The sequence below is a fragment of the Pinus tabuliformis genome, chromosome 4_2 (assembly GCF_031772625.1).
Source record: "Pinus tabuliformis cultivar Carrire ecotype Pingquan chromosome 4_2, CPIR1, whole genome shotgun sequence".
In the NCBI taxonomy this organism is placed as follows: Eukaryota; Viridiplantae; Streptophyta; class Pinopsida; order Pinales; family Pinaceae; genus Pinus; species Pinus tabuliformis.
In genome coordinates this window covers 580936902-580962818 of record NC_142304.1, presented here as the reverse complement: position 1 = coordinate 580962818, position 25917 = coordinate 580936902, and the positions used below count along the sequence as shown (strand labels likewise).

Below are 25917 nucleotides of genomic sequence, written 5' to 3'. Positions count from 1 at the left end.
TTTCAAGTGATAATGTTGATCACTATTATAGTATTATCATATATGTAGACTTGAGTCTTGTATTAGGCCACTGGCCCCATAGTTTATAGGCTTTGTTTTTGCACTCTAGAGGCCATTTAGAGCCTCATTGCTTATGTATTTTGTCAATGATATGTATATAAATGAGCAATCTTTGCATATTTTGTCTCTATTGGCTTGGAATCATGGTTTTAAATATTAAAAATAGTTTTCTTCATTAAAAATTAATTATTTAATGTATTTTTCTAAAACAGATTCGTTTAGACCAAACCAGTCCCAGTTAAACCGATTCCGATCGGTAAACCAGTTCATTAGGTGGACCGGTCTGGTCACTGGTTCTGGTTTTAAAAACACTGATATATATATATATATATATATATATATATATATATATATATATATATATATATATATATATCCTAGGAAAATGTAAATTGGTTAACTATTAGATAATGAAGAAACTCAAAACAACAGAAAGGACTTTAGACCCCTCATATAATATTTGAACAGTTCATGTAATTGGAACCATAAGAAAAGCACTGTAAAATTATAATCTATAGGGGAGATAATATCCAAAATCTGTGACATTTCATGTAATTGAAAACTAGATGAAGAGAAACATTGTATTCACAATTTAATCAACTATTACAAAAGAAAATATAATAAGGTGAGGGCACAAAAGTTATAGTGTGGGGTTAAAAAATTTCACCCTTCTTGAACGCTGTTATGCCATATTTGTGTCGTAGTTTACTTTTTGCGCCATAAATAAATACAAAAAATTTAGTTACAAAGCATCACTCAGGAAAGATTAGGGAGGCTCATAGGGGTAGTTTCCTCGATCGAATATGGAGTTACAGTGTGAAAAATAACCATCATAGTGACACATCCATACATCCATAAATAACCGACTATAAATTCAAAGGTACCCACCTATAATAACATGGAGGACTGATGAGAAAACGTTGTGCCAATTTCCAATTGAAACCATAATAGAGGGAAAATGCACCATAGCTAATTACCTGCCACCAAATGAAGTAAATAATGGATTAGGGCATAGGCTACAGTAAAATTTAGGAAGGAAATGAACATAGAAATATAAGAAAGGTGCTAAGATCAAGAAGTTACCCATATTAAATTCATTTCGGAATTGGGTGCCTCACAAATTACCTGTGAACAAAAATCATAAATTAGAACATGGACCATAGATCTTGTTTCGTAGAAGCTAGCAAGGAATGGTCATCCAAACATAAATTAAATGCAAGGATTCCTGATAATGAGAAGGGTAACATATCCTTACTGGGTAATAATTGGCTAAACCCTTGCTTGGAAACATACTGCTTCTAAGCGAATGAACGGTAAAAATGGGAGCCATCTACATATCAAGTTCAAACCACCACCGAGATATTTGAGTAAAGAGCTTTGCGCCATGGCCAATGTTAAGGAGAAAAACAGGGGTTGGATCCATACCCAAAATTTGTAGGAAGGTTATGCATGTTAATAATGAAAAGGGGTTTTAATGCCAGGAGGAATGATGGTCACCATATCCCAAAAGTAACCTTTGACGTGAAGCAACCATAAACCAACCATAAACCCTTAAACGTAATGCAGTAAATTGATATGGGAAAGTGAGAGGGAGAAGGTTAAATGAGTGGAATTTGTGGAGGTTTTCCACTACACCATAACCCACAAGTGTTGGTAAACTTTCCAAACTAGTAACTAGGATCCCTGGTGTGGAAATTATGGATTCCATAGAGGTGCAGAGATTCTTCCAACACCCCCCTCAAATGCAACTCGGGGGAACCGAACCTGGGTCCAAGGTTTGCCATTACACCAAAACCCGCAAGTGTTGGTAAACGTTACAAACCAATAACTAGGATCCCAGGGTGGAAATTACGAATTCCATAGAGGTGCGGAGATTCTTCCAATAGAATTTACCTAAGAGAACAAGGGAGTCTTGCTTGGGTGTTAGAGTAATGGATAGAGAGTGTGGGAACTACCACGAAAAAACAAAAGAAGAAAGCCATGTATTTTCCTTTGCTACTGCTATCAGGAAACCAAGCAAATAAAACCAAATAGAAAAGTTGATGCAAGGTGTTGTCGTTCCAGACAGTCTCTGGATTGCAAGGACACTAGTGGCTAGGACATCCAGATTTGGTGCATTCTGATTTACCTTTGAAAATTGAGAGCACCATTTGTTGTCATTTATAATTCAAGTTTAGTCGGTTTAGGATATTTCATAAAGATAAAACTCATGAATTATACATGAGAGATACACAGTGGTATTATCTGTCAATCAACAGTGGCCAATACCATTTGAGGGCTTACAACTAATTTGCATTGATATAGATACAATAGCATAAGGAATAAGAAATGAAATCCATCACATAGAGCTTAAAAACTCCAAAATTCTATATATATGGATTTAGACAGAAATTATAGAAAGGAAATGTTGGTGGGTGCTAAGATACATGGAGCGCATTTAAAGATTTGACTTCCAAAATTCATACAGGCATTGTTAATCAATAATTTAATTTAAATGAATTTGCATTTAAGAGGAAACACATCTCACAACTTCTTAACACGAAATCTAAGATGAAAATGTAACATTTGTGAAAACACGAATGGGAGAAACTTACTAAAATCCCAAAAAATAAGGAATCACCATAAATATTGCATAAATATTTTGTGGAACATACATGCCAAAAAAACCAAAACAGTGCCTTCATGAAACAATAAGAATTTATTTTCCAAAATTGTGAACCCTTCTTTAGCCTTTCACAACTAAATATATAGTCCTTCTTAGAAAGAGAAAGGTCGTTAACGAGATATTCCTTTCTTGATTTAGTTCATCCTCACAAAAACATCTCAAAACTCCAGCGTGTGCAAATACACAATTGTGCTTAACTAGAATGTAACCATGTAACAAAACAAAGTAAAAGAAGTAAGTGAAAATAACATAAAAGTAATTGAAATGCCAAATTTTGCATGATCAGGAAAATCATCAAGAACAGTGAGACGATGTGGTCCATTGTGGAATGTGTTGTACCTGTGGATCAATGACTTGGACAATTGGAGGATTAATAAATGGTTCACACTGTTTCCATAAGACTTGAGGTGGGTGAGGAGTAGAGCTTAACTGTTTGTAGCTAATATTAAAATCAATTATACTTGAGTAGTCTAGCTTTTGATCAAAGAGACTTGTAACCATCCCAATTGGTTGAAACTCTCTCTTTAAGAAATTTACCATTGTTTTACCCTTAACAGTGGCGATTTTCTCATGGGATGAACCTACCCTGCTTTTAGCCTCCATCATCTTTTGATTGTACTATTCTTGAGGGAGAAACTCCCCACAAAGTCCCCAGTAGTTAGGTATCCCAGCTTGCATCTATCAAAATCTTCATTGCCCCTTCCTTTTGTACATTGACAAGCCTCTATTATGCTCTAGCTCTAGCTTCTTCTTTCAAAACAACTTTGGAGATCTCCATCACAGCATTGACCCTGTCCACTACATCGATAGGTCTCAACTCCTTGGTTGTCCTTTCATTCACAAAACGAATGAACCTCTAGGCAATCTGGGAGTTCTTTATACTTACCTCTTTAGTGTTCATGATGAATGGTTCACACTCCCTACTGGTAAACCTTTGCTCATTTATTAAAGTCACATATTCCTAGTGCAGATTCATTTCCTCAATAATCCCATCCCACACCAATTGCCTAGCTTCTAGGAGGGACATGTTTCCCTTTTGTTTTGGCCTTTAGCTCATTTATCTCCTATGTTATAGCCTATAAGTTCTTATTGGCATGTTCAACATTGGTTACTATGATCTACAACTGTTTTTCCTTTTGATCTAACTTAGCATTTGTAGAATCTCAGTCCCTTTACGTCTTCTTCATTTCAATTTTTGAGAGTTGAATCTCTGTCAAGGAATTCATGAGGCATTTGGTGGGGTTCTGGGAGTCCTCACACACCTTATAACACATACATGAGTGTCTATCATCCTCTGCAATTCACTCACTATTTGTTCCAGAGCTAATACTTCATCTCTTCTATCAGTGAACTCCTTCATCGGTTTCTCTTTCTTTATCTCAACCTGTGCCAACTATTTTGTCTGGACATGTTCACTGCTAGGGATCTTAGCCTATGCCTTAATTCCTGATTCTATTTCTGAGTTTGTTGGATAATGACTTCCACAGTTGTTTTGTTATCTAGGTTTACACCCAGTTTTATTATCAACTCTATATGACTCCTCTTGGAGATGTAAAGCTTTAGAGTTGGCCTTCTCCATTTTTACTCTATTGGAGACTTTTTCTATAAATGTCTCTATTGTACCCATGGTCATGAGGTTCTTCCCAAGATCGTTATATAACATCTCCCCTACCTATTTATGTATGTTTATCTTGTCTAGTAAAGAGACGTTTGTTACGTTTAGAGAGACATCTAATGTTTTGAACTTAGGTCTTGTAGGAAATGATTGTGTTAATGGATGTTGCAGTGAAATTCTCATTTCAACCTACTCTAGGTCAATAGCAGTCAGAAATCGAGTATGAAGGAATGTTGATTGAGAAGGCATCACTCTTTGCATCCTCTCCTTGACCTTTTTGTTGCTTTATTCAATAGATTTTCCTATAGGCCAACTAGATCTTGTAGTAGTAGCATTATCCTCAGGTTCTGGGATGACTATATTTCCATTACTTGAAGCTACAACTAGTGGTGGATTTTCTAGGGTAATATGAAAGTCAGGATGATCTGGCACTAATTCCTCTAGTTGTATCCCAACTTCTTCTTCCTCTTCCGAGCATTGACTTCCATCCTTTTTATTTATATGGGCTTCCTCCATATTAGTATCCCCAGCTGAGTCAATGGTCCTCTTTGACACTTTACACGTGTTTACTAGGGATTCGATCTCCATTTCTGTATTAAAAGGCCATGATTCAAAATTAGCTTTCCATTCAATTTTGGGCTTAGGCTCATGTACGTAAGTTGATGCTTTAATATTTTATATCCTTCGAGAAATAATGCCTTGCGGATCATAATGCCAAGTGTCTCCCTTTTTAAGTTCCATGGACTCAAGTAAGGCCTCAATTATTTTAAAATCATGCCTTGTGTTTACTAGAAAAGGACCCATAGGTTGTCCCATTTTAAAATATAACCCTACTTTGCTGGTACAAAATGAAGCAAGTCAACATTAAGGATTTACCAAATAAATTCAATGGAAATAATCCTCATAGGCATGAATACTGGTAGGCCATATGGATGAAGTTCACAACTATAAACTCAAAGCTTTGTGTAATCCTCATAAAGGTATCAGTCTCCTACCATATCATCCTTACTGAATTGAAGGAGCTCTTTTTTCTGTGGGAAGGTTCTAGGTTGCGAGGCCCCATGGATAATATTGTATGCCATGGCCATGAAGGTCAAGATGAATTGGGAATACTATTGAGGATGGGTCTTCTTCTCATAGAGATATTCCAGTCAAAGACATAATTTCATTGTTTGTTGGGAGAAAACACATGGAGGTCAAAACATGGGAATTCTTCAATATGGGTATATAGGAATAGGTATAACATAAGGGAATAATAGTGAAAGTAAGCAGTGGTGGGGAAGGAATGAAGCTGAAAACATACGGTCGTGGATAGGTAGAGAGGGATGTTGAGCGGGAAACTGGGTTGCTTCATTTTCTGAAGACACCCCAGAATGGCCTTATTTGTCATGTGAGACCTATATTTAGCCATTAAACATGTGATTAAAGACAGGATGGGTCAAACAGACTCTTGGAAGAGGGTAATTGAAAAAAACTCCTCAGGAGGAAGGGATTTAACTCCAGGGGTCAAAATTTGGTCTAGGAAGTACTGTTGTTAATCGTAAGGGAGAGTAACGAAGTGGTGAACTAAGGTAGCATCTGTGAATGACTACATTGTGGAAGAAATATGGAAGATTAAAGCCCTTTGGATCAAGGTAGGGGTTACTTCCATAATTTTAGTCCCTGAGGTTGAAACAAATCGGTTCTTGTCTTCTTCGTTCACTGCAGCAAGCCAAGATATCGATTCCAGGAAGTGATGAACTGAAGGTGTGATTTGAAAATCCAGGCTAGAGTAAAAAACCCTAAAGGTGTCTTCTTCCCTCACATGGCTAGAAAATAGGTCAAAGAAGAGGTCAGTGAGCTGATAACAACAAGTGGTGTCTGTAATTTGACTCTTGGAATCCAATAAGGGCTCGAGACCGGAAGACTTAACCTCACAAGGTTTATGGGTTTTAGGCCAAGTTTTCTTCATTTTATTAAGCGAATCAAAGTAAAAAAATAGGTGGTCAGGGTGTCAAGTTACCTGAAGCCTATAGGAGTAGGTTACGTTGAGAGAGGTCCTTATATGGTTGGGGTACTCTAAGCGGGAGATCCTGCGCAAGTGACTAAGAGGGGATTTTATTGCTGGGAACTGTAGAGTAGTTGTCGGGGAAAGGTAATTTTAGTGATAAGTTACTATATAGTAAAGAGGGAACATGCGCCAAAGTGGTGAACTTAAGGATTAGAGGAAGGGTACATGTAGGCATAGGGTTGTTTAGGAGAGAGGGAGGCAAATAATGGGAGCGGGAGAAGATAATGTTAGCTTTACCCTTTACCTTTTAGCCATGTGGTCGCTAGTCATGAGGGACCAATGGGAGTGGCCCATCTATCAGGTGGTTCCCACCATACTAATACAGGAAATATCGTGAGCAGATTGGACTTTCTCTTTTCCCCCAGAACCAATTAGGACCATTGAATTGGTGTTGAATTTTGAACATTAGCATTGTTATACCCTTTAACTCTCGTGAAAGTTACACCCTCAGAGTTCGTGTAGGAGCGTTGGAGGGTAATGATGAACAATGATCCTAGTGAAAGAAGCATGCCTTTTACCCTGTGCTTGAAATACCATAGAGTCCCTTGATTTTTTGGGTCACGATTTGGACAAAGCCCCAATAGCATAACAGGTTGCAGTACAAATTCTTTATCAAATAAGCTTGGTCCTTATGTTTTTCCCTTGAGAGTGATTCTTCCTTTAGCTTTGATATTCATAGTCTTATTAGAATCCTTCAAGAAATTTACTACGACTGGAATGTGATACAGGTGGAACCCGAAGGAGACTTCCTACTCGGGAAACTCCGTACTCTGGATCAGAGAGAGACCATGCTCTAGAATCCATTTGTTTCTCAAGTTAAAATACAATGGAAGTAATTTACTCCAGAGGAGGCTACATGGGAACAAGAGGATTCTATGGAGGAAGTGTACCCATGTTTATTTCAATAAGAATTATTTTGATAAATAAAAACACCGAATATAATGTTATTTCAAGAGGGGGAAATGTAACACCCCTCCATTGTATGTAAATATTTCTTAATAGTTATTTTTAAAACTCTTGTTGTAAGTTTCCAATGGTCCATGGGAGAAAAAATAAATGTTAAATGATATTTTGAGGAATAAAAAACCAAGAGCTAAAGATGGAAAATGAGGGAAGAAGAAGCTTGCCAAATCTAGAAAGAAAAATATATTCATATTATTATCGACTTAGTAGAAGATAAGAACTGAAGGAACATATCTGTGGGAGAGAAAAAAATATTTTTAATCTGTGGGAGAGGATTATTTTTTTCTTTCCTTTTCTAAATTGAAAAAGGAAATAACCTAGGCTAAGGGATAAGTAGAACCTTGAAACGCAGAACACTGCTAAAGAAGCATCTAATGAGAATCATGTATATGATACATGAACTCGAATCTTTAAGGGGTTGTTAATTCAAGACAAGAGGCTTCTTGGCTCTGGGGAAACCAGATGATTTGGTTCAAGGTTGGGAGGAAAAATCATTTCCCAGTTACATTTTCCAACTAGGGCATCAATTAGAGGTTTCTTTACTATTGTTTTTCTATAATAAGTTCTTATTTTACATTTAGGATTATGATAAAGAATTGGATTAGAATATCTGTGGTCATAATAGATTGATTTATGAATGAAATATGGGTGAATATTTACCATAATTGAGCTATATTGCATAAGCTAGTAATAATAGTTCTAAGTATGCAGTTGATTTGCATAATAATTAAATGAGTAGTAAATGGTTATACTTGAATATTTTATTCTATATAACAGTTGAGTGTTAAATTTTTCGTACATATGAAGTTTTCTCAATGAATTGACAAAGGAAAATTAATTTTCATATTGTGTTTTCATTACTAGATGTATAATTTCATAAGTCGGCTACAATACTTGTGAATAGAATAATTTACAGAACTTCTTATAGTAACAAATTATTTAGCTAGTATGATAAGTTATCTACAATAAAATTGTCTAACTTCATATACTATATCTAGTCCCTACCTGATCTACTGATGAGGTAGGTGATTGGTTGCGGGTCTGTGTATGCCATGAAACCTTCAGATCGGGAATTCAAAGACCTACTAGTGAATAGGAAGAGTGGGTCACATCCAATGCGGTTAAGGTCGGGCACTAGTGAGTAAAGTCACTGTCACTTGGGGTAGAAGGTATAGTATTGAACGAACCTTAGCTAATGTGATTATAGTAGTAGAGTTGTTCTGCAAAACGGAAAGTAAGGAAGGGATCTCCTCTAAGCCTAATTTTTCCCATCTCAAAGTGATACGAGTCGATTGCTGTAGGAGTAGTGCTTTCGCTAGAAGTGATACTTCTGTTGCAAAATTAAATTGAAGGCACAAGAAAACCAAACATTTATGAAATCAGGAATTCAGAGCCAGGGATCAATTTAGAAAAGAAAACTAGAACTAGACAATTTCAGGGATTTAACTTATTTTGTCCTTAGATTCAAGAAATGATATATAGAATTTTATGAATATTCCTTACGTATTGAAAGGGAAGTAGATAATTAATACAAAGATAGTAATTTATAAATAACCTAAGCAATAACATATTTAAATGGGGAACAATAGGTTATCATTAATTATTAAACCAAAGAACCGGTGTAATAATTTTTTGGCATTATTGCAATTCTTTTGAGGAAATAGAAAATATGAACTGAAATGGTTCGAGATTCCCAGAAAGTTAGAAAGACTTGGATTCTAAAGGATCTAAATGAAGTTGGTAATTGAAGAATATTCCTTGTTCTACGTAGGCCTCTAGAAATTTAAAAAAAGTAAATATCATGGCATATTAAATAGTATAATTTATTAACCTAAGAAATACATACGAGTATAACTAAAATTCCTTTCTTGGAAACAAGAACTCAATAACAACATGGATACATGTGTATGAAGACAAAAGAGGGGGAATATGTGGGCTATATATATATATATATATACACACACGCTTAACCACAAAACACTACAGGAATCCAAGAACTTTAATAACAAGCATGAACTTCTTCATTAATCTTCCATAACACTAGAATTAAATGAAAAGTTGAATATATATATATATATATATATATATATATATATATATATATATATATATATATATATCAAAAGAAATTGTAAATTGGTTAACTATTAGATAATGAAGGAACTCAAAAGAGGGGAAAGAACTTTAGACCCCTCATATAACATTTGAACAGTTCATGTAACTGGAACCATAAGAAAAGCAATGTAAAAATTACAATCTTGATGAGAAGTAATAACTTATAGCAATGTGACAATTCAGTAACCAGGTATGTGAGTAAAAACAACACTAAATGATCAATTCCAAAAGGAGAGATAACATCCAAAATCTGTGACAATTCATGAAATTGAAAACTAGAGGAAGAGAAAAATTGCATTAAGAATATAATCGACAATTACAAAAGAAAATTTAATAAATTAAGGGAACACAAGTTACAGTGAGGGTCTCGAAACTTTCACCCCTCTTAAACTGTACTATGGCATCTATGTGTCATAGTTTACTTTTTTGCACCATAAATAACTACAAAACCTTAGTAAGATTAGGAAGCGTCATAGCGGTAGTTTCTTCGGCCAAAGATGGAGTTACAGAGTGAGCAAGAACCAACGTAACAACACATCCAAACATCCCTAGATAACCATCCAACAATGCAAAGGTACCCACCTATAATAACATGGAGGGTTGGTGAGAAAACATTGTGCCAATTTGCAATTGAAACAACAATAGAGGGAAAACACACTATAGCTAATTACCTGCCACCAAATGAAGTAAATAAGGAACTAAGATATAGGTTAGAGTAAAATTTAGGAAAGGAATGAACCTAGAAAGATAAGAAAGGTTGTAAGAAAAAGAGGTTACCATTATTAAAGCCATTGCTAAACTGGGTGCTTGAAAAATTACCTCTGAATAGAAATCATAAATTAGAACTTGGACCATAAATCTTCTTTCACATAAACTAACAACCAATGGTCATTTGAACAAAAAATAAATGAATGGATTACTGATAACAAGAATGGTAACATATCCTTACTAGGTAATAATGGGCTAAACCCTTTCCTCGCAACATACTGTTTCTAAGCGGATGGAAGGTAAAAATGGGATCCATATGCATACCAATTTCAAACCACCACTGAGCTAGTTGAGTAAAGAGCTTTGCACCATGGCCAATGCTAAGGAGAGAAACAGGGGTTGGATCCATACCCAAAATTTGCAGCAAGGTCATGCCTATTAATAGTGAAAATGGGCTTTAATGACAGGAGGAAGGATGGTCATAATATCCCAAAAGTAACCTTTGATGCGAAGCAACCATAAACCCTTAAACATACTGTAGTAAATCAATACAGGAAAGCAAGATGGAGAAGGTTAAATGAGTGGAATTTACCTACAAGGACAAGGGCATCGAGCATGGGCACTAGAGCAACAGACAAAGAGAGTGGGAACCGCCCTAAAAAATAAGGAAGAAAGCTAGTTATTTCCCTATACTATCGGAAGCACGAAACCAAGCAAATGAACCCAAATCAAAAAGTTGATGCAACGGATAGGGTTATGATTATTCAATCCAAGGGGATTCGTCAATCTAAAGTGAAGAGATATACATAGTCGATTACAGTTTCCACCCACGAAAATTGGACTGGGCAGGGAATGTGAACACCATGTGATAGTATTTGAGGTGGAGAGCAATGACTGAACAAGATAGGTAGTGGTAAGGGCCACAGGGGTGCATATTAGCTCTTTAATATATTTAACTTAATTACTAGATTGTATGGGTCACCATTACATGGTAAACATAGGGTTAATAGGTAAATAAATATGGTAACAACAATCAAATGTGACGGGTTTAAAGGGGACCAAGGTGTCCCTTAATGTAAATAAAGTTCTAAGCCCACTTTAACATAATTTATGATCTAAGAAATTAAAACTGTAAAATCAATATTGACCTTAATGTAGCTTAAAAATTATATAAGTTATGATGGCATTGTGACTAGTAAATCTAGAAGTATTTCCCTTATACTTTAGAATAGATTAGATATGAGAATTACTCGATCATGATATAGAAAAAAAAATCACTTAGTGCTTGTGATGTGCATTTACAAAATTCTTTAATGTTTTAGATGAGGTCTATGAAAAGATATTATAATTTAGTGGTATATTTTACTTCTCTTTCGTATAATCACTTTCGATAGTCATAAATCAATTAGGTGAATGCATGAAGATGGGTTACGCTTTGGGTCAAATGTGGCAATGGAATTTCAAAATTTTATTGTTTTATCAAATTGGATCCCTCAAATTTCATATAATCATTGTGAATTTTTATTTGGACTAAAAACACAATTTGCGGAGAATTATGTTTATGTCTTAATGATATATTTTGTAAAAAGAATTAGTGTCATATAATATTTCGATTTTCCATTAAATGAAATGCTTTTCCTTGCAGATTTTCACACATCTTAAGAGGTATATGTGTGTTGACGTATCATAACTTAGTGTTGACGTATCATAACTTAGTCTAGAATATATATATATATATATATGAGAATGACCTACATGGAGATAATTAATTTTTTATATTATATTTTTTTAATGCAAAATTATAGTTTTTATTATTCTTTGAATTTGGTGAAGTAATATTTCAACTACATTTTGTAAACACATGTTTGCGTAAGTTTTTCTTCAACTATTTAAATAAATTGAAAACCCAAGACAACCCAATTGAAGAGGACTCATAAATGATGATAGTGGTATTTTTTTAAAATTTATTTACTATATGTATTTTATGTTATTGATTATTTATTCAACCCTTTTAAAATTGTTAAAAAAATTCCAAACGTTATGCTTAAAAGAAATTAGATGAAATATATCATATGAATTCGAAAATATCAAACGCATATGCCATTGGATAGAGTTTTCCTTCATAAATCCAACATGTTCAACTCATACACCAAAAAACAAATTTTTCCCTAAGTCTTTTAGCGTAAAAAATTGTGTTGTAGGAAATTTTGCAGAAGCGATGCTGAAATTGTGAACTTTAGGACTTTAGAGGCTTGAATGAGTGCTTAAATTTCAAATTCAAATAGCTCGATTGAGAGTTTCATAAACCCTCGAGTGATCTATTTACATGGTTAGTAGGGGCTTGATTGAGATATATGGCTTGATTGAGCCTCTATAAAAAAAATTGTGAATTTCTTAATTGAGATTTTAGAATCCATAAAGATCTAAAATTTAATACATAAATAATTTAACCAAGTTGATATGATATTATTTTACTAAAAAAAACATTGAACTATATCTAGGATATGAAGAACATTCGAATTTTTTTATGTTCTTGCATCTAGATGCAGATTGTATAGCCAAGTATGTCTATTCATGCTCAAAATATACCTTATCATATACCTTTGAGTTTGAATAGGTCATAAATTTATGTTCCACAAAAGTTTTTACCACATTTTAGAATTCCAAATTTTATTATAATGTTTGTTATCATGTCACCTAGAAACCTTATTAAATGTAATATTAATATTAAAAAAATAATGTTAATATATAAATAATGTTAATATTAATAAATTTATTAATTTTAGATTAATATAATATTAACTTTAGTATAATATAAAAATTGATATATTATAATATATATTAGCACAACCACATTAATAAATATGGTTGACATATGTCATAGACGTTAACAAAAGAATCATTAACACAAAAAGGGTGATGCATGTTGACTAATATCTTAATTTTATTTAACCTATTTTTTTATAAATCTAAAATAATAGAATATAATATTTTTAAAATCCTAAAGTAATCATAACTTGAAGCTACTTAAATAAATAAAAGCTAAACAATTTCAATTGGATGCCATGAAGCACTATATGTATCTATGATGGAAGTTGCTGGAACATTAATATTTTGGAAAAGTTTAGATAAGCTTTTGATGGTAAATCATCATTTTAACTCTAGGTGAATGTACAACACACATTTTAAATACATTTTTCAGGATAATATAAAATCAAGGACTGGTTGTTTCTCTGTGGATGTAGCCCAAACTGGGTGTACCAGGTATATCTGTGTCTCTCTTGTTTTATGCATTCTCTATGTTTATGTTTCTACAATATTTTGTGTGTTCGATTACTCTGTAATATATAATTTTATAACACCAAGTCTTTGACAAAAAGTCAGTCTTGGTTGGGGATGCTCAGGTCAAGTCCTCGTTCTAGATTTTGGTTTAGAAGCATTGTATTCATGACTTTTATGAGTTCTTGAAGTTTCATAGTTTTCTAGGAAGAGGCTAAGCCCCAACCCTAGAAAATCGCCTTAATTCGCGTAGTCGCTGGCACAAGAATGTGTTATGAAACCAGCTCAAGAAAAGATAGAAAAGATAGAACAACGCCTTAGAATTCAGCCTCTTTGAGGCGGAAACCTCCTTTACATTACATAAATGAACAATTCTTGGATGATTCAAATGACAAAACCTCCTTTCTATATATAGGAGTCTAAGGAGTCACAATATAATCCAGCCGACCTAACAATAATAATATAAAGCCACAAAAATCACAATAGAGGGATTTTATGGGGCACAGTAATAACAATATGGGGGCAATAGGGGCACAACAATATTAATAAGGGGTATAACTACAATAGTAATGGGGTAATCATTAGTATTATAGGGACCCAACGTGCCCCTCTCCTTCAAAAAAAGTGTTGTCCGCTTGAGTAGTTCTGGATACTTCTGCATAAAATTCTCATCCTCCCATGTGGAATCTTCAGCGAATAAGTTCTTCCACTTGATAAGATACTCTGAAATTGAACGATTTTGTAGCTGTCGAGTTCTTGTTTCTGTGACTGCTTTCGGTTCCAATATAATTTTTCCTTCCTCGTCAAGTTCTGGCAATATTGTTTGAACTGGGAGCTTGTCGCCTATAACCTTCTTTAAACATGAAACATGGAAAACTGGGTGCAATCGAGAAGCTGCAGGAATCTCCAATTTGTATGCCATAGTACCAATCTTTTGCAACACCTTGTACGGACCATAATACTTTGGTGATAATTTATTATCCTTCTTAGCTTGCTTGAGGGACATTTTCTTATATGGTTGTAGCCGTAGGAATACCCAATCACCTACATCAAAACTTCTTTCACTGTGATGTTGATCTGCCTGTTGTTTCATTCTATTCTGTGCCAACACGAGGTTATCCTTTAAGAGTTGGAGGACTTGTTGTTGATGTTCGATGTGATGTTCCACTGCCTGAACCTTAGAATTTTCTCTTAAATATGATGTGATGGATGGTGGTTGATACCCATAAAGTGCCATAAATGGGGTCATTTTTGTTGTTGTATGGAAGGAAGTGTTATACCACCATTCAGCCAGAGGCAACCATTTGACCCATTGTGTCTGTTTATCAGATACAAAGCAACGAAGATATCCTTCCAAACATTTGTTTACTATCTCAGTTTGCCCATCAGATTGAGGATGATAAGATGAGCTATGAGCTAACTGAGTACCAAGACAAGAAAATAATTATGTCCAAAAATTTCCAGTGAAAATGGGATCTCTGTCACTTACAATAATCTTTGGGTTTCCATGTAGCTTTTGAATTGTTTCCATAAATGCAGTAGAAACTGTGCTGGCTTTAAATGGATGTGATAATGCACAAAAGTGTGCATACTTGGTAAGTCTGTCAACTACCACCATGATGACACTCTTTCCCTCAGACTTGGGTAAACCTGTGATAAAATCCATTGAAACCTCCTCCCAATGTTGGCTTGGAATGGATAAAGGTTGTAATAGACCCGGTGTCTTAATTGTTTCAACTTTATTTTGTTGGCAAACCAAACATTTAGCCACAAACTTTTGAATATCTGATTTAAGGCCATCCCAAAAAAATTCCTTCTTAACCCTGTGGTAAGTTTTTAAAAATCCTGAGTGCCCTCCTAAGGGAGAAGTGTGCAATTCCATAAGAATTTTTGTTTTAGCTGGGAATTCTTACAGAGGTATAAGCGATCTTTGTACCATAACGAATCATTTTGCCAGCTAAATGTATCAGACTTACTGGAATCTTGTTGTAACTTTCGAATAAGTGCCCACACTTCTTCGTCATTCTTCCATTCCTCCCTTGCTTCGTTTATCCAATCTGGTTGGATAATAGAAATGGCGCACAACAATGCTTCCACATCCTCATCCTTTCTTGAGAGTGCATCTGCCACCACATTTTGCTTCCCTTTTTTGTAGATGATTTCAAAGTCATAACCCAACATCTTTGTGACCCACTTTTGTTGCTCTTCAGAGGATAATCTTTGTTCTAAAAAGTATTTAAGGCTATCATGATCTGTTTTTACCTTGAAGTGTCTTCCCATTAGGTAGGGTCGCCATTTCTTAAGTGCATGGAGTATTGCCAACATTTCCTTCTCATAAATAGCTTTTCTTAAAAACTTTCCCTTGATTGGACGACTTTCAAAAGCAATGGGTCTTTCATCTTGCATTAGAACAGCACCAATTCCATTTCCTGAAGCATCACATTCCACAATAAAGGTTTTTGTGAAGTCCGGTGTAGCTAAGACCGGTGCTTGGCACATTGCCTCTTTAAGATGTTCAAAGGCCTTTGTTGCTTCTGGAGTCCATGAAAATGCATCTTTCTTCAATAATGTTGTTAGAGGTGCTGCTATTCTTCCATAATTCTTAACAAACTTGCGATAATACCCTGTCAACCTGAGAAATCCTCGCAGATGCTTTATGGATGTGGGGATTTTCCATTCCTTAATGGCTTTAATTTTGCTAGGGTCTACCTTAACTCCTTCATGAGATACAATATGACCCAAATATTCCACCTCCTGGACTCCAAAGAAACATTTGGATCTTTTTGCATATAATTGTTTCTCCTCCAATAGTTGTAGCACCTTGTCAACATGTTCAACATGATCCTTCCAAGACTTGTTGTAGATTAGTATATCATCAAAAAATACTAACACAAATTTTCTAAGGAATGGTTTGAAAATTGAATTCATCAAACCTTGAAATGTTGAAGGTGCATTGGTAAGGCCAAAAGGCATGACCAAAAATTCATAATGACCCTCATGAGTTCTAAATGCTATTTTCAGAATGTCTTCAGTCTTCATTCTGATTTGATGATATCCTGAACGAAGATCCAACTTGGTGAAGTAAATTGATCCATGCAATTCATCCAGTAATTCATCAATGACAGGAATGGGGAACTTATCTTTAATAGTGAGCTTGTTGAGCTCCCTATAATTCGGACACATGCGCCATGATCCATCCTTCTTGTGCACCAATACTACTGGAGCAGAGAAAGAACTTTGACTCGGTTGAATTATACCAGCCTCTAGCATTTCTGCAACCATACGTTCAATTTCACTCTTTTGGACATAGGGATATCTGTACGGCCTGATGTTTGGAGGAACACTTCCTGGAATCAGATGAATAGCATGATCATGATCACGCATAGGTGGGAGACCTTTGGGAGTCTCAAATACCTTGGAATGATTGTCCAGGACTTTTTGGAGATCTGGAGAAATAGATGATTCTGATGTGGAAACATCTAGCGAGCATAATTGTGCAATTACACCTCTTTGCTCCTTTTTTAGAAGCTTTGTCATACCATTAGAGCTGATTATCTTTCCTGGTTTCCCTGCAATACCCCTTAATTCAACTTCCTTTCCTTCCGTAGAAAATTTGATGAAAAGTTCTTGAAAATTAAAAGCTATTGTACCCAGGATTGTAGCCATTGGACTCCTAGTACAACATCAGCACCTCCCATTGGAATGGAAAGCATTGGGCTAGTCAATACATATTCTCCCATGGATAGCTTGATATTATGGCACTTTCCAGAGCAATTTATTGTTCCTCCATTTGCAATCATCACTTGACACTCTGGTGCTGGATATAGGAAGCAATTCAATTCTTTTGCTACCTTACAATGAATAAAATTGTGGGTGCTTCCTGAATCAATCAACACTATTACCTTTTTCTTCTTGATTTGTCCTTCTATCTTGATGGTTTGAGGAGTGGTAATTCCCGCCAATGCATTACAAGATATGGTCGGATTTATTTTTTCTTCATCTAGGCTTTGTTCCTGGAGTATATCCTCTTCTTTTGACCTTTCTTGCTCCTTTTCTTCTTCCTCTTCACAATCTATGTAGAATAATTTCTTCTCAGCACACTTATGACCTTTAGTGTATTTGCTATCACAACTGTAACAAAGCCCTTTTGCTCTTTTTTCTTCCAATTGTTGTGGTGTCAACCTTATAGGTTGTGGAAGACTAGGGGCAACAACACTTCCGTCTTTATAGTTGTGAGTGTTATGCTTCCTGGTTGCCATAATTTTTCTTTCCATTTTTCTTGCTAACCTGAATGCCTTCTCTAATGAATCAGGTTCCCAAAGGCGAACATCATGTTGGATATTATCCTTTAAAGACCCTATGAAAACATCAATCCTATGCTCCTCTGGAATATCTTTTACCCTTATGTTCAATTTTTGGAACTCCTCAATGTGCTCCATTATTGAACCCTTTTGTTTGAGACTTATCAATTGGCTAAAAAAAGTGTTGCTTTTTGTATCCTCATAATGTGCTATCAATTCTTCCGTAAAAATTTCCCAAGTGATAAATTGTTTACGAGAGCAAAGCCATTGATACCATACAAACTGATTTGGTTCCAAATATAAAGTTGCCATACGTACCTTTTGTGTGTTTTGCACATTATTGAGATCGAAGAATTGCTCCATCTGTAATATCCATGTGGCAGGATCCTTGCCATCAAACTTCCTCATATCGATTTTTGGAATATGGTGAGTCTTCGATCCAACATTAGCGTCTATGGAATCATGATTAGCATTTCTCTTATTCTCATCATGAGTTTCCTTTAGTACCCTTTCACCCTTAGGGACCATTTCTTGTAGCAACTTATTCATATTTATCTTCAATTCGTCCATGTCTGTCTTCAAATATATCTTCAAATCATCCATCTTAGCTTCCACGTCAATCATCTTAGCTTCTACGCCTTTCTTTAAACAGTCCATCTTAGCTTCTACACCTTTCTTTAAACCATCCATATTAGCTTCTACATCTTTCTTTAAACCATCCGTCTTAGATTCTGTTCCTTTTTGTGCAAGGGACAGTTGTTGCACTTGGTCTTGTAATTTTGATATATCATGTTGCATTTCTTCCTCTTCTTCATGAGTCATGCTAGAGCTTTCAGGCTCCTCACTAGGTGTTTGCATTTTCTTTCCTTAGGGCACCAGTTACCGATAATAATGCTCTACTATGCCCTTTGAATTCCTTCAAAATAAATTTTCAAACCAAGCTTAAGCAAAAATTTAAGAAAATCTACACACCTTTTTTCACTTTGTAGGATCTCGATATTGCCTCTGATGTATCTCTATACTTTCCAATCATCTAGCTCTGAATTTGTGATATGTAGTAGCCCTCTGTGTCCTCTTTCCAATGCCACAAGTCTGACCCAAATTGGATTCTCCAGGGAAGAGTTATGTGAAATCTCCCACAGTGACTTGCTTATAGACTAGTTCAGTAGAGCGAACTTGTACGACGTGCAACGAGTCACTGTTTCAACCTTTGGATCTAAAACAAGCATACAAGAAACCAAAGTTTGTCCTCTTTCTGTACCTTCTTATGAAATTTCAATCCGATCCCTGGAGAGAAAGTTATGACGATTTTACCTAGGTCACCTGTTTTGAATGTAATTCAAGAGTCTGCAAAAAGACCAACTTCCTCAGATCATATCTCTGCAAATATCATGCAAAAAGCTCTGAAATTGGTAGCCAAGGTTCAACGTGATTTCTTCTCAAATGGGTTTTTTTTGTGACTTCTGAAATGTCATAGAAAAAAAGTTATAGCGAAAATTCCACAATGACCTGTTTGGAGCAGCGAAACCCTAGAATCCAAAGCTCTGAAACCAAATGTTATAAAACCAGCTCAAGAAAAGATAGAAAAGATAGATCAACGCCTTAGAATTCAGCCTCCCCGAGGGGGCAACCTCCTTTACATTACATAAATGAACAATTCTTGGATGATTAAAATGACAAAACCTCCTTTCTATATATAGGAGTCTAAGGAGTCACAATATAATCCAGCCGACCTAACAATAATAATATAAAGCCAAAAAAATAACAATAGAGGGATTCTATGGGGCACAGTAATAACAATATGGGGGCAATAGGGGCACAACAATATTAATAAGGGGTATAACTACAATAGTAATGGGGTTATCACTAGTATTATAGGGACCCAATAGAATGGCATAAAAGGGCCACATTCACACTGATGTAGGCATATGGGGGTGACTGAGAACCCATAGTCACATGGAGGCCTTGATAAGGGAGCGACTTGGACTCTAGGTCAGGGAAAATTTTAGTTATTTGAAGGGTTGGTCACCTGGAGGCATTTGGGTGCTCCTGGAGGTCTTGTGGCACGTGAGGGTAGTCAGTAAGGCCTTGTTCGTTGACTCTATTTCCTTAAGGTCACCTAGTAGTCCCTCATATTATGTTAACCCCAGGTAAGTCGGTGAAAATGGGTAGATGTGAGATGAGGCATGCTACAGTCTATTAATTCTTCAAGGGTGGCGAGAACCAAATATTCAATTGTAGAAACCACTATCCCAGTAGGTGTGGTTGGGTTCTTTTTTGGATAATAAGGAAGATTGGGTACTCCTAGGATCAATCTAATAGCTTTTGCAAATTTACAGTTTCTAGGACATGTTGTATCTTTGTAAACAATTCTAGGGTGGGGAAATGTGCCAAAGCATCTAAAGTAAGGTTTTGATTTAAATGGATGACCAATTCATCAATATTTTTTTTTTCTCGGTAAATCTACTCTATTCTATTATATACATGAAAACATTACAGTCATGGAGTCAGGTTGCCCAAGGTCGACTGTGGCTCTTTGGGTTAGCATTTCTCAGCACAATACCAGCCCTCGCAGAGGCAGCACGTCCAAACAGAACTATTTCCATATCACAACAAAACATAATAGCGTATCTAGACCATACAAAATCATCCCGCACAGGGGCACCAGAGAAAAAAAATTCATCCCTCGCAGGGGCATCAAAAGACTTATAACAACATCCCTTACGGATCCTACAAACGTAACCAAAGCAGACATAGACATATACATAAACCAGAGAGACATAGACAAAGACGTATGACCTATACCGGACCTGAACAATTATGGAGGACGACAGAGTGTGCCAATGGAGGCTATTCCTCCGGCTTCTCCTCGAGAATTCTGCACCACCCGTAGTGTTCTGGGAGGGCGTCCCAATCTTCAGCCATGTTCTTCTTGGAAGTCGACGCCTCCTGCTCCTGAGGGCGGTTAGGAGTTTGCTCGGGTGCCCCCGCTGGTTTATCCTCGTCGTTTTCCAAGCTTTCACCTGGGAGCTCCTCCTTACTGCTCGAACCACCTTCACTTTCCTGAGTTTCCTCAATGAATAAAACCGAAATGTGTGCATTAATGCGAGATTTGTCCCTCGAGCTGCCGAGAGTGAAGATGGCGGAGCCGAACGCTGGAAGAGGGTTCGGTCCAGAGTTGGGATTGCTCGCGTCCATGAATTGGCTCGCCTGGATAGTATTGGCCCCTGCCCTTCTGTGGCAGTAGCAGCAACAACAGTGGTGATGGGGCTCTGCGGCTGGATGGCGAGAAGAACCTCCTCGAGCAGAACCTCGTCGACTGAGCAGCCTTTGCCGGGGTCTAACCATCTTTGCAGGAATGCCGGTGGCTTGAAGCAGAGCAGCAATTGAAGGCCTTCCCGGCTTGAGACGTCCCCCAACAGAATTGAATCCGCTCCCAGCAGTCCTGGGACGATACTCAACAGAACAGAGACAGCGACCAACAGAATTTCCGAGCTTGAGACTTCCCTCAGCTCCTTGAATGCCGGCCTTAACAACAAGAGCTGAAGCCTGGATGATAAAATTGCCAACAGAAACCTGAACTGCGTGATCCCAGCTCTGAGCATAAACCTGCTCCATTCCCTCCTCCTTCTTAAACTTCTCAACATTCCCTCGAGACCTGTTCTCCATAACTGCACTCTGCAGTCTCCCCATTTCACCTGACGCTGCATTGAATTCCCTGCGATCTCACCTTAGCCCTTAACTCCTCGGCGGCGAGAGGCATTGAATTCTCCGTTCATACTCGAGGCAGCACATGTCTGGCATGTGGCTCCTCACTGCCACTCGTCCTATCACCCGCATCCGGGTTAGCAGCGTCACATTGGACCAGGCCATTGCATTCCTGAGCCTGGACAATATTTGGAATTATGGTGGTATTTCCAGTGCATAGGGTGTTCTCGCTTTCCACTCCTATATTGGCTAGAAGGTCAGCAACCTTGTTGCCCTCCCTTTTTGTGTGATTAAAAGAGATGGCTCTGTTGCTGTGAAGCATTTGTTCAATAGCCTCCAGCCTTGCTTCGAGCCTCCAGCTAGTGGCTATTTTCCTTGCTTGGGATCCATTCTGGATGCGCTTGGCCATGTTTATGAGAATCTGGGAGTCTCCTTCCACGACCAGGGGTTGGAGGTTGAGATTCCAGGTGAGAGTGAGCCCTTGCCAAAGTCCCTCTAGCTCCGCTGAGTTATTAGTATCCCATCCTATGTTTCCAAAGTATATCTGTACGAGAGTGCCTTCATGATTTCTTAAAATCCCTCCATATCCAGCCATTCCAGGGTTGCCTTTGGAGGCACCATCGAAGTTGAGCTTATAGGATTGCTTAGGGGGGGGGCCATTTGCCTTTGTTGTTGCTGCTGCTATTGGTAGGGCTTTTTTTATGAGGTTCCTGAGGCAGCTACAGCTGCCAATTGTCTAGGATACTCTTCTCATTGTTTTGAGAGGGAAGATCCTCTTGTGTCCAGGAACGGAGCAGTAGCGTTTCTTTGAGATTCCCTTGTAACCTTTTCCATATGTCCTCAATCGGAGAGTATTGGTTTTTGAATATTCGCTTGTTTCTTTCCTTCCATATGCTCCAGAGGATTAGACCTGGGAGTATGTTCCATAAACAGTTAAGAAGCTCACTTTTATAAGGTTTCTGAGGCCATTGTCTTAAAGAGTTGGTGATGTCGTTCTCCATTCTGCATCTTCGTTGACATCTGAAGCTTGCCTTTTCCCATAGCTGATTGGCTAAGGGGCAGGAGTCCAAGAGGTGTTGGAGGGTTTCCTCATTATGATGGCAATTATAACAAATGGAGGGGCCATGAAAGTTTCTTCTTCTTAATTTATCCCAGGTGAGAATTCTTTTATGACCTACCAACCATAGAAAGTAAGAGAGTTTGGGCCAGGAATCGAGCTCCCAAATTTTGCACCAGATAGGGTCAGACGGAGTGGTAGTATTGCTTACTATTTTGTACGCCTCTAAAGGAGTGTAGGTGCCTTTTGGTAGATATCCCCAACGAAGGATATCATTTCCTTCATCATGTCTGATATTTCTTTTCCGAAGCTCCTTCTCCAGCTGCTCAGTGTCTCGAAGGCTTGTGTTGTAGATTAGCTGATTTCCTTGTTTCCATTTTCTGAAGCCATTCTCCGTTTCTTGTAACCAAAACTGTTGAATTTTTTCTTGATGCTGCTCTTGCCTGTTGAATTCTGGAGCTGGGTGCAGAACGCTGTTGAGCTTAGGCATCTGGTTCCATGCATCCGTCCAGAATCTTGCCATTCTGCCATTCCTCACTTCCCAAAAGTTGTGTGCTTGAATTAAATGGAAGTGTTGTTTTGCTGCATTCCATATGAGTGAGCCTTTGGCATTGGGCGTGAATCTGATGAGTTCCTCCTGATGTCTATTGTTGGCATATTTGGCTGTCCATAGTTTGACCCAGGGCTTTTCTGGATTAGTGACCCATTGCCACCAAATTTTGGTGCTCATGATGAAGTTGCTATGCTCAGGATCTCTCAGTCCAATGCCACCTTTGTCTTTGGGAGTGCAGACGATGGCCCATTTTACTAGAGCCCATTTACGGTTAGTTGCCGAGCCACCCCAAAGGAAGCCACGCTGAAGATTTCTTATTCTTTTTATCACCCACTTAGGCACTGCAAGGATTGAGAATAGATAGAGAGGCATAGCCTGGAGGACCGACTTGATGAGCACGACCCGACTGGCTAGATTTAAAGATCTATAAGTCCAGAGGTTAAGGCGAGTTTCGAGTTTTTCAAGGAGAGAATGCCAAGAGGGATGCTTTATGGCTAATACCGTGAGAGGGGCTCCAAGGTAATTGGAGGGGAGGGTGGCAGATGGAAAACCCAAGATGCGGGTAACCACTGTCTTGACAGAGGGAGGAGTGTGAAAGAAAAAAATCTGCGACTTGGAGCAGTTGACATTAGTACCAGAGGCTTCGGAAAAATCAGAGAGCAGGGATTTGAAGCAGGAGGCTTCCTGGACAGAAGGGTAGCCAAATAGCATAGTGTCATCAACAAACTGCTGATGGGAATTAGCAGGGGTGTTGTGAACAGACAAGCCTTTCAGCTTATGAGAATGGAGGGCATTTTTTATGTGACGCCCTAGACCTTCAGCCATAAGAACAAAGAGGAAGGGGGATAGGGGGTCCCCTTGCCTTATTCCTCGGGAAGGTTTAAAGGGGCGAGAGGGAATGCCATTCACAAGGATAGAGAAGTGTGTAGAAGTAATTAGACTCATGATCCATCAGACCCACATAGAACAAAATCCGAAGGCTGTGAGCATTTGCTGTATGTAAGTCCAGCTGAGTTTATCAAAAGCCTTAGAGAGATCTAGTTTGAGAATCATACTTGCCTGTTTGGTTTGCTTGAGGGAGTGTATTATCTCGTGCATGAGGAGAATTCCGTCCATGATCTGTCGCCCTTCCACGTACCCTGACTGTTCCGGAGAGATAAGCAGGGGCAAGAGGGGCTTTAACCGATTCGCAATCACTTTAGATATAACTTTGTAAATGACATTACAAAGAGCAATCGGCCTGTACTTGTCCGGTGTAATAGACTCTTCCTCTTTAGGGATAAGAGCGATGAAGGTTGAATTTAAAGAGGGAAGCAGCCAGTGGAGAGCTCTTGATTCTTCTACGATTTGCCATACCTCTTGCTTTATCAGCTCCCAGAAGGTGTGAAAGAAAGTAGTGGTAAAACCATCTGGGCCAGGGGCTTTTCCTTCCTTGAGCTGGGCCATTGCTTCATCCACCTCCTGAGACAGAATGGGGCGAAGGAGAAGTTCATTATGCTCCTCTGTGATGATCCTTGGCACATTTTTAGTTATTTTCTCAATAGCCTGACTTCTGTCTCCTTCAGGCTCTCGATGGACCTGATTGAAGTGATTGAGGAATTCCTCCTCAATTTCCTCGTGCTTCTCTACTCTTATCCCCCCTTGTTTTTGGATGTAGGGGATGCTGTTGTGCATTCTTCTCTGAACAGTGGTTCTGTGGAAGAATTTGGTATTTCGCTCACCTTCCTTCAGCCATCTGATTCTGGACTTTTGCTTCCAATATAGTTCCTCCTGTTTCCTCCTTTCCTCCAGTTGATTGTGGATGCGTTGTTCCTGTTCCAGAGTTTCTTCAGTGTGCCCCTTTGTGATTATCCTTTGCTGAAGTTCCATTAGTTCCCTATTTAGTTCTTTTTGTGCTGTAAATATGTTGCCAAAGGTTTCTCTGTTCCACCGCTTTAGTTGATTTTTTAAAAATCTGAGCTTCTGTTGGAACTGATACATCTTTGATCCTTCAGGCGGGTTAAAGGATGTCCATGTAGTTTTGACAAAGTCTTTAAACGAGGGATGCGAGAGCCAGAACTCTTCAAAGCAGAAGGGTCTTCTGGTCAGGTTGCCTGGTCTTTGCTAGTGGAGGGCAATCGTGCAGTGATCCGATCCCATGTGAGGAAGAATAGCTGCTGAGAGATCTCCACCCAGGTGAACCGCGTTGTCTGATATGAGGAAGCGATCCAATTTGGATGCAATTTGGTGCTTGCCTGCTCTGCGATTGCTCCATGTGAAAGTTCCATTGCAGAAAGGCATATCTATGAGGGAGGAGTTCTGAATGAAATCCTTGAAGTCGGAATTTTCTTGTTCCATTCTATTTCTGCCCCCAGTCTTCTCCTCTAGCTTGGGGATCATGTTAAAGTCCCCTCCTATTATCCAGAGCAGGTGCCTTATATTGTTATTCAAGACCTCTATGGTGTCAAGAAGAGCCATTTTACTTGCTGTATCCTGCGGGAAATATACATTTGAGAGGTTTCCATGGATGTTCGTACCTAGGATGTGAAACTCAGCCTGGATGAGGTGATGAGAGGCGTGAAAATCTGAAAGAGCTATAGCTTGAGTACTCCATGCTATAGCCAACCCTCCTGAAGCTCCAGAGGCATCCACCACGACCGATCGACAACCTGGCCAAGCCTTGGAGAGAATGCTACCTAACGTTGTGCTGTTACATTTGGTTTCTTGGAGAAAGCACATTTGTGGCTTTTCCATTTTAATCATGTTTTTTAACATTCTGAGTTTTCCTGGGCTGTTGAGCCCTCTTACATTCCATGATACCAGCTTCATGGGTTAACTATTGGGGGAGGGTTTGTAGTACTTCG

The 25917-nt window shown here is 37.9% G+C and overlaps 1 protein-coding gene across 1 annotated transcript; it reads right to left on the bottom strand.

Annotated features, from left to right (window-relative positions):
• Positions 1-22304: 22304 nt before the first annotated feature.
• LOC149170633 (uncharacterized) lies at positions 22305-23899 on the bottom strand. Its single transcript, XM_089425663.1, has 2 exons — positions 22647-23899; positions 22305-22374 (listed from the first exon to the last, which is right to left on the bottom strand). The coding sequence occupies exons 1-2, from the start codon at positions 23897-23899 to the stop codon at positions 22305-22307; spliced, it is 1323 nt and encodes a 440-aa protein (XP_089281789.1).
• Positions 23900-25917: the final 2018 nt, after the last annotated feature.

What these genes read in the sequence shown, in the direction of transcription:
- LOC149170633 (XM_089425663.1), bottom strand. Translation starts at nt 23,899, where the DNA reads ATGGCTGAAGGTCTAGGGCGTCACATAAAAAATGCCCTCCATTCTCAT. An exon ending in AAACTCTCTTACTTTCTATG is followed by an intron (nt 22,375 to 22,646) that starts GTTGGTAGGTCA and finishes ACATACTCCCAG; the next exon opens with GTCTAATCCTCTGGAGCATA.